Raw genomic sequence first — 13,597 nt, 5'->3', positions numbered from 1 at the left:
ATAGACGGCTCATTCCTTAAAATTATCAAGTCCATCTATGACAAACCCACTGCCAATATCGTATTGAATGGGGAAAAAAGGGACTTTGTTCTTGATAGACTTCCAATTCAATTCTGTTCCTCTTCCCCTCAGAGACGCCCTCTCCCCACTGGCCCGTCCCCTGCCCCCCACCAAATGCCTTTAGGCATGTTCTACAGTATCAGGGAGCCGTTTATTCTGACGGTGCTCAGACGCGGACTCTGGATCCTTCAGGATATTGGGAACTTGCCCGGGTTCCTACCACGGCTGCTGTAAGTGGCTGGGTAGGTTGGGCACTGCACACCTCTAGGGGGCAGTCTTCACACAGGCGTCTGTGTGGCTGGAGCCCCTAGTGTGTAGTGTGACTGCACAGCCATACATGGACACCACTATTTATCTAACTCAGTCGCTATTTACTGAATACCTTCCATATGCCAGGAGCTGTCCTGGGCACTAGAGACTCCCAGATAGATCATCCAGACAGACAGAAGGAGAAAGTTGGTGGATGGTAAGAAAACGATAGGCTGCTGTCGCAAAGGAGCAAGGTCACAGTGAGGGCAAAGAGCAGCTGAAATGGACTTGAGCTAGCAAACTGGGAGAAAGGGAAGGGGTGGTCAGAGAAAGGGACCAAGAAATCAAGAGTTCAGAAGCTCCTAGGTTTCCTGCGATGCAAGATCCAGGGTGTGAGCATGAGAGTGAGTTGTCAAGGTGGAGGAGGGGACAAGGTCATTGCAACCACAAGGCAGGGTATTGGAGAGAGGCGCTGCCACTGAAGGCTGAGAAGTAGGTGAAGAAGGCAAAAAAAAAAAAATTATAAATATTTATAGAAGAGATGGGAGTTATAGCAACATGTAGGAAATTATGCATATTAAATGGAAGGCTTCTGTTGAAAAGAGGAAACCACTTGAAAAGACTTAAAAATCAATGTGTAGCTATGAAGGCAAAAAAACAAACAAACAAACAAACAAAAAAAACCAATGCGTAGAAAACCCGATTCAAGGCTGGGCACAATGGCTCATGCTTGTGATCCTAGCATTCTGGGAGGCTGAAGCTGGAGGATTCCTTGAGGTCAGGAGTTCAAGACCAGCCTGAGCAAGAGCGAGACCCCGTCTCTACTAAAAATAGAAAAATTAGCCAGGTGCAGTGGCTTGCAGCTGTAGTCCCAGTGACTGGGGAGGCTGAGGCAAGAGGATTCCCTGAGCTCAGGAGTTTGAGGTTGCAGTGAGCTATAATGACACCACTGCATTCTACCTTGGGCTACTGAGTAAGACTCTGTCTCAAAAAAAAAGAAAACCTGATTTGATTCAATCAATAATTATTGGTGTTCATAGACTGCAGAGTACCTATTTCTCTTACTTTTGTCTTCAATGCAGATGTGGTGGCTGGAGCTTCAGCAGCCATCTTGGAACCATGAAGGAAAGGCCAAGAGAATCACAAACATCAATAAACTATTAAACCAACACCAGCAATTGCCTACCGTATTTAAATATACCCTATTTGTTTAAACCACTAATGTTGGATTTTCTGTTATTTGCAGCACACAAATCAAGCATCTCCTTCTCTGTGAAGCCTTCAATGTGAACTCTTCACAGCTACTAGGAACAGTAGCTAGAGCCTATTTCTTTACACATACCTCAATTATAGTCTTTACCATCTTGTTTAACAATTGCTCATTAACCCTCTGCTTTTTCTAATTGTCTAAAATATTTCCTCTACATCCATTTAAAACCATATCAGACAGCATTATAATTTTGCTTCAATAGACAAACATAATTTAGAAAACCTAAGAAGAAATGAAAAGTCTATTGAATTTACATATTTTATTGCTTATTGTGTTTTTTCTTTGTTCTTGATGTTCTATGATTCCTTCTTTTATTATTTACTTTCTGTTTAGAGAACTTCCTTTAGCCATTCTTTTAGGGTAAGTCTGCTGGTGACAAATTCTTTTAGTTTTCCTATGTTTGAGAACGTTGATTTTCCCTTTCTTCCAGAGAGATATTTTTGTTGGATATAAGTTCTGGGTTCACAGTTACTGGTTTTCTGCACTTGCAAAAATATTATGCTACTTCCTTCTGGGTCGCCATGGTTTTTGTAAGAAATCTCTCTCAATGCATTCAAGATTTTTTTCTTTGTCTTTAATTTTCAGAAATTTAATTATAACATATAGATTTCTTTAGGTTTGTCCTGTTTGGGGTTTGCTCAGATTCTTGAGTCTGTAGGTTTATACCTTTTGCCAAATTTGGAAAGTTTTTAGTCATTATTTCTTCAAGTACCTTTTTCAGCCCCACCCTCTTTCTTAACTCTTTCTGGAACTCCAACACCTTGCTTTTAGCACTTCTGACCCTACAAAATTGCAAGATAAAAAATTTGTATTTTTTTTGAGGCACTAAATTTGTGGTAATTTGTTAAGGGAGCGATAGGAAACAAACGCAGGAATTCCAGTCATCTGTCTTCAAAGTCACTGATTCTTTCCTCTGTCCCCTCCATTCTGTTGTTGAACCCAGCCACTGAATTGTAAATTTTGGTTATTTATTTTCCAATTTCCATTTGGTTCTTCTATCTTCTCTTTCTTTGCTGAGACTATTTTAAAATTTTTTTCCAAGCGTGCTTATGATTGCTCATTGAAGTATTTTTATGTTGGTTTCTTTTTCAGATAATTCTAACACTTCTGTCAGCTCAATGTTGGCATCTAGTATTTGTATATTTTCCTTCTGTTTGATATCTTCCTGGTTCTTGGTATGAGGAGTGATTTTCAGTTGAAACCTGGACATTTTGGGTATTATGTTATGAGACTCTGGGTCTTATTTAAGCCTTCTGTTTGAGCTGGCTTTCTGACACTTTTCTGGCAGGGAAGGAGGGCACTAAGGTAGCAGCCCAGACTCCTCACCTGGACTCATGACTGCTTGGCAGGAGTGGGTGTTCCAGTTCCCCACTAGTCCTCAAAGAATGCCTCCCTGGTGGGGAGGGGTAAGAGTGCCTTGCTACTGTTCCACTGATGCCATGTGGGATGGAGAGGTCCAGCAGGGGAAGGGGAGGGACATCTCATTACCACTGGGTTAGGGTGGAAGCCAAGGCTTTCCATGTAGTGTCTCCATAAACACAGTGGCACTGAGGGGAGGGGTTCTTGTTATTGGCTAGTGGGAATGAAAGTCTTGGTGTCCTACGTGACTATCTCTGACACCACCCTGGCAAGGGGGTTGGGGTACCTCATGATAGCCTGGAGAGGGTGGAATCTAGACTCCCCAGTTGGCCTTTGCTAGTGGGGGTGGGGTGGAGCTAGAGCTTTTTCTTTGGTGTTTGGCTGGAGCAGAACAGTTATTGTCTAAAAGTTTTCTGTCTTTCTAGGCCGCCCCTTTCCTGGTCCTTGGGCTAGTGGGAATAGGCTTGTGTTGGGGCTTTTTGTCTGTGTCTGTTGATATTTCAGGATTGTACCCAGTCTGAAGGACACATGAGCAAAAAGAAAGCTCAGAAACCAGACCCCTTGATATTCCTTGGGCTGCAAAGACCCTTGCTGGTCTGGATTCTTCTCTCTACTTTTCAGAGTCTGAAGTTTGTTTTATATACAATGTCCAGGGTTTTTAGTTGTACTTAGTTGGGAAGAATAGAGAAAAGTGTGTCTGTTTGATCTTACCAGAAGCAGAAGTCTTTAAATCTCCTTTTATTTAGGACTGTTTGTATAGGCTGTTTCTTATAAACAAAAGGTTTTTTGATTAAAATATATATGAAGAGTTGAAACAATTTTAAGGCAATGGGGAGCCAATGACAGTTTTAAAGCAAAAGAGGATATCCAAATTAAAAAGTCATAACACCTTGGCTTACAATGAACACGATATTTCACAATAATTTCTTACCATTCCTACCACAGTAGATTCACATCCTGTTGTCGTAGGTAGGTATTTGGTGGTGAGGGCCAGGTGAGAGGTGGGCTCCCTGGGTTTCTGAGACAAGGAAAAGGGCACTCACCTGGCTTGTGATGTTTACTTCCTTCTGAATCACGTCAGAGAATTTGGCTGCTTTGGGAAGGCCGCCCTTGTAGAAGGTCTCGCTTTCCCGGGATCTCGCGTGTCTGATGTGGCTGGCTCTGATCAAAGAAGCAAGAGCATACCCTCAGGTTGGGTGGTGACATTAAATACCACCTGTCTTTCTGCTTGCCAGGTCCCTTCCAGGAATGGGGGGAGGGGCCCTTCTGTGCATCAGAGGGACACAGTTAGCTTGCTGATCACTGACCAAACTCATTAATAATTGGACAGAAACTATATAGTAATTATACCTACTATAATAACTATGACGTATAAAGACATTGAAAAGTACTACAAGAAAATAATTTTTAAATGCCTCCTTGAGTTCACTGGAAAGCAGTATATGGAAAAGTATTTGTGGACATCAAATCTTCTACCTGATCTCATTTTAAAAAATGAAATGGAAAATAGATTAAACTCTGTTCTCTTTCTTCACATTTAGGGTCATGATGTCTTTAAGGCTCAGTATAAGCAAGAGTTCAAATATATGTTTTGGTAACTGTTCACTTCCCTTGAAGCTAGTTTACCCAATAATTAGTTAGAGATCAATTCACCTAAAATATTCAAATGTATTTTAGGTGAATCTTAAACTTTTAAAATATTCAACCATTCACTTGCTTAATGATCAGGGCACCTGAAGTTCCACCCCCTTTTGCATGTTTTACATGAAGTTGTGCATGCCAAAATAAAAATCAATTAAAACGAACAACAATTTAAAGCAAAACACAATTAAGTTACAATCATTACAAACATTATTAAATTATTATAAAATAAATGTAAGAAATTAGGTTGAAGTTAAATTTGGAAGAAAGAGACTTTAGACAATTTAACTCCAAATTTCTTAATATGTTCACACTTTGCCAATACAGAAAAGGATAGCCACGAAAATAGAAAAGGCTACAAACAATGTAAAGCTGTATGTCTGGCTTGAAACAATTAATTAGAAAGTCCAAATGAAGACAGAAGTGTCTTGGGAATTGGTAAAACCATTCCTAATTTTCCCAAAAAGAATATGACAGCCTGGTGGGAGCCAAAAGCACTCAAAAGGTAAATTACTGTTTTTGGAGCATTCATTGAGAGCCACCTTTTGAAGGATATAGAGTTTTGCTGTCAGAGCAACTATTAAGGTAGCTGCTGTCAAAGTGTCTTCATGGGAAGAAGGCAATGACATTCCCTGGTAGACTGAGGCATCGCCCCACTTTATCTCCTCCACGTGTCCAGGGTAGCCTTTGCCATCCCCCATCAAGAAGCACAGCGACAATTTCTTGCTGTTGTAATAGTCCCTTGACATCCTACAGAATGGCAGCACAACGATCTTGTAAGTCTTTCAGCACACCAAAAGCACTAGGACAACAGACAAAATCCTAAGCAGAGACTTTTGTGTTTGTTCAACTAAAATTTATCATATATTTGACAGAAAATGTATAAAATCTGGAGTCAGAAGATGTGGGTTCAGAACCAAGCTCTACTGGTGATTTCCTGCATAATCTTGGACCAGCCATTTCTAAAGTCTTAGTGACCTCACCCACAAAAGAGGATTGGGTGAATTTAAATAAGACATAGGAAAGCTCCTTGTAAAATATGAAGCATGAATTAACGGGGGACTAGAATGAGTTAAGTTCATACTCATCTTACCCTTTCTTTTGATGAATAGTGCTCTCCCCTGTCATCCTGAAAAGGGCATACTTGAAGTCAGTAATGCCTTGATTTTCTATGGTGAAGCAGATGCTTTTGCGAGTGCCACAGATCAAAGCCCCAAAGTTGATGATGGAGGAGGGGCTGATGTTGTACTTGGAGTACACTGCATTCACAGAAATCTTAATTGGGATGCTGGCAATGATCTCACCTCCTTCTGTCACATTGGGTTCAATAATCTAGAAAGGGAAATAGAATTAGGAAGATGTCACCAGCCACCAGTATAGCTACTGAATTCCTGTGCTTGCCTACTTCATTCCCTATTTTCATCATTGACATGAAGCCTAATTCTTGATTTCACTGTTTTTGAATTACTGCATCAACCACAATACCAGCAAACACTAACACAGAGCTTTCTATGTACCTGCCAAGGGTCACCATGGACCAACCTTTCCTCCTGTTTTCAGTTCCCTATTCATCTCTTGTGTTGATGACTGAGCTCAGCTTCCTTGTCTCTGATGCTCCCCAAAGACTCTGGGACACATTTCCTCTCTGTCTCTATTTCTGATGACTTTGCACACCTCCCACCTGACCCACCAATGCTTGCTAGTTGGGACCAAACCCCGGTGTATCCTATCTTATGCCACCCAGGCCAGCCCTCCTTTTACCCGCCCGGAGCATGGATTAGATCAAGTATCTTTTTCAACAGGAGGCCCACAATCCTGCCATGAGGTCACCCTCTCCCTTTGAGCTCTCTTGCCTGACAGCGCAGAATGGGCTGGTGCTCGATCTTCACTTCCTTTTTCGCATGAAAGTGTACTTGGACATTTGTAAGTTTTTCTGCTGTGGTCAGCGAACCCTTTTTGGGTTGTACTGAGATCATGGAATTTACATTGGTTGTCAAAATCCCTACGGAGTCCACGGAAAAGCTGAAAGACAAGAATAAAGAGTCAGTTTCAGTCATTATCCAGGGAACCCAAGACACCAGAGAGGAGGGCTGTTGAGTGCCTGCCAAGTTTTCTGCCCTGGTTAACCACCATGCCTGGAAGTGTCCCCTGTGCTTTTTACTCTGTGACTTCCCCTCCTGAGCACGAGTGACTGGGCCAGGGATTGATGCTTGACGTGAAGATAGCCGTCCTCTATCCCACGGTCAAGAGGGGCCCTCAAAGGAGATCTGTGTCCAACAGGGACACCTGATACTGAAAAAGGACCAACTAAAAACTCTCTCTCTGCCTGAGTCTGAAAGCAGTACACACAGAGGGAAAAGCGACACAGAAACCAGGGGCTCTAAGGAGAGAAAGTGGAGGGTGGGGCAGGCTCCATGCTACAGACGCACTAGGAAGGGGAGTCGTGGCCCGACAGGGATGAAGCAAGAACCACAGAGAGAAGCTGACTCACAAGACTGGCAGAGGGACCAGACTAGGCACAAGGAACTTAAGCACAGGTGGGACACCTGGAATTTCTGTGGGGGTCTGAATGTCACCCCCATGCTCCAGAAGACCTGGGGGCTCAACTGCTTGCATGCCTGTGCTTCCTCACTCCCCTGTGCATTCTTTCGATGAACCCCTGATCACCTGTTTCAACCTGAGGCGACTCCATTCCATGCAACTTAAAAGAGCAGAGTTTATACCTCTGTCATGATCTAAAACAAAATTCACAAACGGGCAAGATTCCACTTAGTGCTAATTCCAAAGTGACAGTGGTCTTTTTTCTGTTTTTTTTGGCCTTCATTTATATTCATTTATTTCAATTTATAGTTTCAATGGCAGTACTGAGGTGGGACCTCTTTAATTTTAGCATTCTTTCCTTTCTTTTTTTTTTTGTTTAAGAGATGAGGTCTTGCTATGTTGTTCAGGCTCAACTTGAACTCCTGGCCTCAAGCAATCTTCCCGCCTCAGCCTCCTGAGTCCCTGGCATTACAGGTGTGCCTTATCATAGTATCATGAATACACTGAATTTCTTCCAAGTCTGCAGGGGGGAAGTCCTGTTGTTGACTGTGAATTCTTCTGCAGGAGGATGACCTTTCATAGACATGGACTAGGCTTGAGGGCTGGTGGGGCCACTGGGGGGCCAGGTGGCCTTGCCTGAGGGGCCTCCCTGATTCCATGCTTCATTTTTAATCTCAGGGGATGAGCACCAGCTGGAGCTGTATTCTGCCAAGACACTACTTGGATTCTATAATATAGTGGTTCTTAAAATTAAAAAAAATGAAAAAAAAAAAGGAAAATCCTTTCTTCACATGAAATCTTGTGTAGAAGAGCACCTTGTAAAGCAGGTAAGAGCTGGCAGCCGGCAGGACAGACAGCTTGAGGCCAGGTCCCCCATCTCCAGACTCTCCTCCCATGCCCTGGGCCTGCTCTTGCCCCAGGGTCTCCCCACATCCCCCGGTCTCTTCCTCCACCCCAGGCCCCTGTGGCTCCAGGTGCATCCAGAGGGCCCTGAAAGGTCTCTGGTAAGCTGCAGAGTTGGGAGCTCTTAGCAGCTGGAATTCCATTCATCTGAAGCCAAGGGAGGCCAAAAGCAGGGATGGTTCTTATGATTCCCTTGATTGATTTCCTTTAAAAAGTCTCCCAGACACTTCCCGGTTCTCCACCTGAGTGGGTGGGATTTGGGTTACCTGAACAGGATCTCGTATTTGCCGCGGTTCTTCAGCTGCAGGGGCTGTTTCACCTCCTCCATGACCTTCACGATCCCAAAGTCCAGGCCTCCTTCAGCTCCTGCAGAGGCCGGGCCGGGTGGGGAGTGGGGAGTGGGCAGGGGATGGAGAAGCAGGGAGGGTCCTGCTGAAGCTCACGTGGAAAACCCAAGGTGACAAGCTCAGAGGATTTGCTTTCTGGAAACACTGCGGCTAGAAAAGCCTCATGTCATTGAGTTTTGGCAGACAAATGACAGACACTGCTCTGGGGCCCAGTTCAATGAGGCTGTCCCCTCCAGATTGCATCCTAGGATCCTTGAACTTTCATGTCTACCATCAGCTAAACACTCGAGTACTTAAAAAAAATTTGTTTAAAGTGTATAATTTAGACAGTTGGGCTATTACACATACATTTGTATTGTTTTACTTAGCATTAGATCACAAACATCTCCCCAAATAATTAAAAATTCCTTATGAATGTGATACTAGTGGCTGCATAATATTCTATGATGTGGCAGTTCTATAATATAAGATTGGTCCCATAATACTATTATTCCCTTATTGGTAGACATTTAGGTTATTTCCAACTTTTCATTATTATAAACAATGCTGCCACAAAGGATCTTTGTACATATGACTAATGATATCTGAGCAAAGATGTAGCTCTCACACCCTATGAATCTCGCTGAGAAGGGGACCATCGGGGGAAGGAGGGGCGGTGGAGAGCTCCGACTCCTCGGGTGTTAGGGCAAGCACGGTGGACAGAACAATAGCTGTACCCCCACTCCGGCCATCTTATTCCCCGGAATATGTGAACATGCTGCCTTGCATGGCAGAGGGGAATTAAAGTAGCAGATGGAATTACCCAACTGACCTTAAAATACAGGGATTAATTTGGATTATCCGGCTGGGCCCAATATAATCACAAGCGTCCTTAGGAGTGGAAAAGGAAGGCAGAAGGTGGAGAACCAGAGACGGTGGCATGAGGAGGATTTGGCCCGGCCTTGCTGGCTCTGGAGACAGAGGAAGGGGACTGTGACCCAGGAAGGCTTGGGCAGCCTCTAGAGGCTGGGAAGGGTAATGGATTCTCCCCTAGAGCTTCCAGAAAGGAATACGGCCCTGCTGACACCTTGATTTTAGCCCAGTGAGACCTACAGAACTGTCAGAGAATAAATTTGTGTTGTTTTAAGCTAGAAAGTTTGTGGCAATTTGTTATGGCAGTGACAGAAAACTAATATAGACAGGAAGTGGGGGGGTTTACTATCAGGTGACTGCTCAGGAAAGCTCTGCAAATTTTATATTTATGGCCACCCCCTTGCTATCTTCAGTTGGAGAAAGTATGGTGTGTAGTAATGTTGCTGGCATTGCTCTGGGGCTCACATTACTGTTGTCCTGAAATTCTCTCCTCCCCCTTCCAACCACCACAATACCAACAACACACTAGCCTTTCTCTACACAGAAACACACTACACGAAAAGACACAACTTCTAAACACCCTCTTCCTTGAAGGGCTCAACAGACCTTTGGGGAAGGTGATGTCCAAGGCAATGTCGTAGGACTCTGCAAAGACCGGGATATTTTCAATCTGAACAATACCAACAAGATTTTCTGCATCTGAGACCTGTCAGGGTAAGAGAAATTCTTCAATAAAAGCAAGATCCGTGAGGTGCTTGGAGCCTGAGATATGTAACACGCAGTTGGTCTAATGAAGGGGACATGGTAGGGGCTGTTTTTGAAATGTACTGAGCCATAGGTCTTTTATTTTCACCAAGTGTTTGGTAGGATTAGTGCTTCTTATAACACTCTTGGGGGGATGCTGGTGTAGACGATACCGAAATGGGGGTGAGAGACTGTGTTTTTCATTGTGTGCTTCTACTAGGTGTAAATTATTTGTGTGATTGTTGCTACACTACTGAAGTTCGGGCTGTGAGTAGGCATTGCAAAAAAGTGGTTTTTATTTTTGAACTTTTAAATCAAATAAATCTGAAGAGCATTGTTCTGACAGTTGAAATCGAAAGTTTATACTCGAAGTCATCCTTGCTCTACTCATTTTACAAATCTGAATTGTTCTGTTCTTTGTGACTCAACCTGTGGAAAAAGTGCTAGATTTTTCATATAAAATAAGCGTTTACTGTTTGGAAAAGTCGAACGTTTTATTTGTGCCAACATCAATGATTACTGTTAAGATCCCTGGCTCCAGTTGAGCACGGACCCCTGTGGTCATGCCCATGGGTGGTCCCTCCCTTGCTGTCCTGAGCACTTCTGAACTGGCGCAGCTGTCAGCCCACCCCAACTGCTGGCTCTTGGGACCAACCAGGAGGCGACGGAGGGTCCGTTTGTCAAGAGAAAGCGCTGGCAGGCAGGGGCTCAGCTCTCCTGGGTCTGCATGGAGCCCACTTGCCCATCTGCTGAGGCCCCCCGTTGAAAACCTGCGTCACCAACTCCCCATTACTTGTGCTTTGGGTGCGAAGGGGAAATCTGTGGCTGTCACCAAACTCAAATTTTAATTCGGGATTTCCGTTTTGTCTTTCATCTGACTTTGACAGTGTCTCAAAGAGCACACTAGACCGACTTGAGTTTTACCTTCTCTCTCTGAGTGGATTTATGCAGTACCTTTCTGCTGATGGATGCCAAGTACCTAGAGCATTCTATTTCCCTTGCTTCCCCACTGTGGGGAGGGGGAGATCAAATTTTGTAATTGAGGAAAATAGGAGGGACAATTTAAGAGGTATACGAATAAAATAAAACCAGTTCAGTGTAATGCTTTCCAAAGGGACTGGAAAAAAAGGCATTTCCTCTTGCGGATGTCGAAGGAATATGATGTGGGGGGCTTGAGGAAGACCCACTCTACTTTGTGCAGAGCCCTAGTCAGGCTGCTGTTTGGCTGGGACACACAGAGATGGTCGCAACAGTTACAATACAGAAATATTTCTGTACCACTTGGCAAACAGCTGTCACCATGATCTCTCCACGTGTCCCCTTGCCGCCAGCCTACTGAGCCCTGGACTCCCCGTGATCCAGCAACTGCAGGATGAAGCTGGCACAGCAAGGGGACTCCAAGCGCCTACACCAGCCATGGGCCTCAGTCCCTCGTGCAGAGACCTGTGCCTGTGCAGAGACTAGTGGGCTTCATACATATTTATGGATTAAATGAATCCATAAATATCTATTTTCAGTTATCTGAAGGGTTGCCATAGGTAGGGGATAAGAAAGATTGGATCTACTGAGTGGCCCCAAAAAGTAGAAACAGGATTAATGCATGTAAGTTATGAGGAGAAATGTGAGCTCAACCAAAGGAAGAATTAACAGACCTGTTTGAAGGGAGCTAAGGCTGCTTGGAGTGGTAGTAAGTTTTCTGCCCCTGGAGGTATTCAAAGAGAAGCCTGGATGACCCCTTGACTGTTGCAGAATAGACTCAAGTATTAAAAGTCTGTGACATGTGTCTGTCCATTCATCAGATTCCACTGAGCGCCCCCCATGCCCAGGCCTGTGCCAGACCCTGGGGAGGTGACGGTATAGTGGGTTGACTGGTGGTGCCCCGAAAAGTATGTCCCTTTCTTATCTCCTGGAACCTGTGAATGTGACCTGATTTGGGAAAAGGGTATTTGCAGACGATGTCATTAAGTCAAAGATCTTGAGATGAGATCATGCTAGATTATCTGAGTGGGCTTTAAATCCAGTGACAAGTGTCCTTATGAGAGACAGAAGAGGAAGAGGCACAGGCAAGAGAAGGCATTGTGACGATGGAGGCGGATTGGAGTGACGCGTCCACAAGCCACGGGACACTAGCAGCAGACACCAGAAGCTGCAAGAGGCAAGGAAGGTTCTTCCTCCAGATCGGTGAGAGAGCAATGTCTGTTGTTCAAGCAATTGCCCAGCTGTGGTGATGTGTTACAGATGCTTCAGGAAACGAACACGGATGGTGAATGAGTAAGATCCTGCCTTGATGGAGCTCATTCAAGAAAGTAAAGAAAGAAACAGGATAACATCAGGAAGAGGTGGTGCCCTGAAGGATGGAAGATGGGCCGTATGAGTGCATGTAAGAGGGACGCTCTCAATGGGGTGGCCAGGGAAGCCCAGTGCAAGGTGATATTTAGGGGACCCTAAAGCAGGAGCCAACTCCCCGCAGAGCCTAGGAGCAGATTCCCAGCTGGGTTGCAGCAAAGTCAAGGCCGGAGGCAGAAGAGAGCCAATGAGCGAGGGCGGGGGCGGGGGTGGTGGGTGAGGACCCTGGGCTTTGCGCCTGCTGCGCTGGGAGGCCAGCAAAGCTAATTTAGGAAGGGGAGTGCCCTGATCTGACTGACACTGTGCAGATCCCTCGGGCACTCTGGGGAAAGCCGGGAGGGAAAGCAGTTAGGAAGCCTCTACAGAAGTCCAGGTGAGAGATGCTGCAGGTGGCCTGGACAAGGGTGGTGGCGGCTGTGCAGACAGAGAAGTAGGTGTGAAGGAGATACACCAAGAGAAAGAATTAGCAAAGCTTGGTTGGGGACTGGGTTGGAAGGGAGGTCATCAGGAAAAGAGGGAAGTCCAGGGTGATTCCCAGGTGTCTGTTGGGGTTAACAAGGTGAAGGATGACATTTATCGAGATAGGAATCTGATAGGTGTCTAATGCTTCCCTAGGTATAGTAACGCCATTTATTTCATTTGTCTATTCCACATCGATTGGGTGCTCTGTTCATGGCACTGGGAAATCAGCCTCGAGCAATACTGCCTGTATGGAGCTTGTAGCTGTGTGTACAGCAAGATGTTATGGGATGGGGATGTCAAACGGGGATCAGACAGGAGGATGTGACAGGGAGACCTGGCTGTGTGAGTGTGGGTGAACCCAATGTGTTGTGGGTGAACCCAATGTGTTAACCGAGTCTGCAGATGTGGGAAGCCTCACCTCCAACCGGATGGCCTTCCTGATGTTGACAGGTTTGGTGGGCTGGAAGTGAACGTACAGGCCATACTCAGCCTTGGAGGGGATGATGCCCTGCATCATGGACACAGTGAAGTCATCGTCCAGGTGCTCCAGGTTGGAGACCCGCCAGGCCACGGGCAGGAGTGTGACATTGCGGAGAAGAACTATCTTGGATTCCTTTCTGTGAAGACAGAAGAAAATTTGAAACTTCTTTTCAAATTTTGTAGTTGCAAATGAGTTTTTAAAATCACAATTTCTCTTTTGTGTATGGATGTTTAAAAAATAATTTTTTTTTTTTTTTTGAGACAGGGTCTTGCCCTGTATCGAGGGCTAGAGTGCAGTGAGGTCATCACAGCTCACTGCAACCTCAAACTCCTGGGCTCAAGC

General features: G+C 44.8%; 1 protein-coding gene across 1 annotated transcript in view; it reads right to left on the bottom strand.

The window, feature by feature from the left end:
• Positions 1–13,597, bottom strand: part of HYDIN (HYDIN, axonemal central pair apparatus protein) — a 299,281-nt gene that overhangs the window by 55,664 nt on the left and 230,020 nt on the right. Inside the window, exons 49-54 of the mRNA XM_012641507.1 lie at positions 13,193–13,391; positions 9,829–9,928; positions 8,290–8,389; positions 6,433–6,601; positions 5,673–5,911; positions 3,982–4,099 (exon numbers count right to left, since the gene is read on the bottom strand). Of these exons, the coding sequence (XP_012496961.1) occupies positions 3,982–4,099; positions 5,673–5,911; positions 6,433–6,601; positions 8,290–8,389; positions 9,829–9,928; positions 13,193–13,391 (925 nt within the window). The remainder of the gene's footprint in view (positions 1–3,981; positions 4,100–5,672; positions 5,912–6,432; positions 6,602–8,289; positions 8,390–9,828; positions 9,929–13,192; positions 13,392–13,597) is intronic.

This window comes from Propithecus coquereli, unplaced genomic scaffold (genome assembly GCF_000956105.1).
Source record: "Propithecus coquereli isolate 6110/MARCELLA unplaced genomic scaffold, Pcoq_1.0 Scaffold165, whole genome shotgun sequence".
Taxonomy (NCBI): Eukaryota; Metazoa; Chordata; class Mammalia; order Primates; family Indriidae; genus Propithecus; species Propithecus coquereli.
Note: the sequence above shows the minus strand (reverse complement) of the source record. Positions and strands in the feature narration are given on the sequence as shown.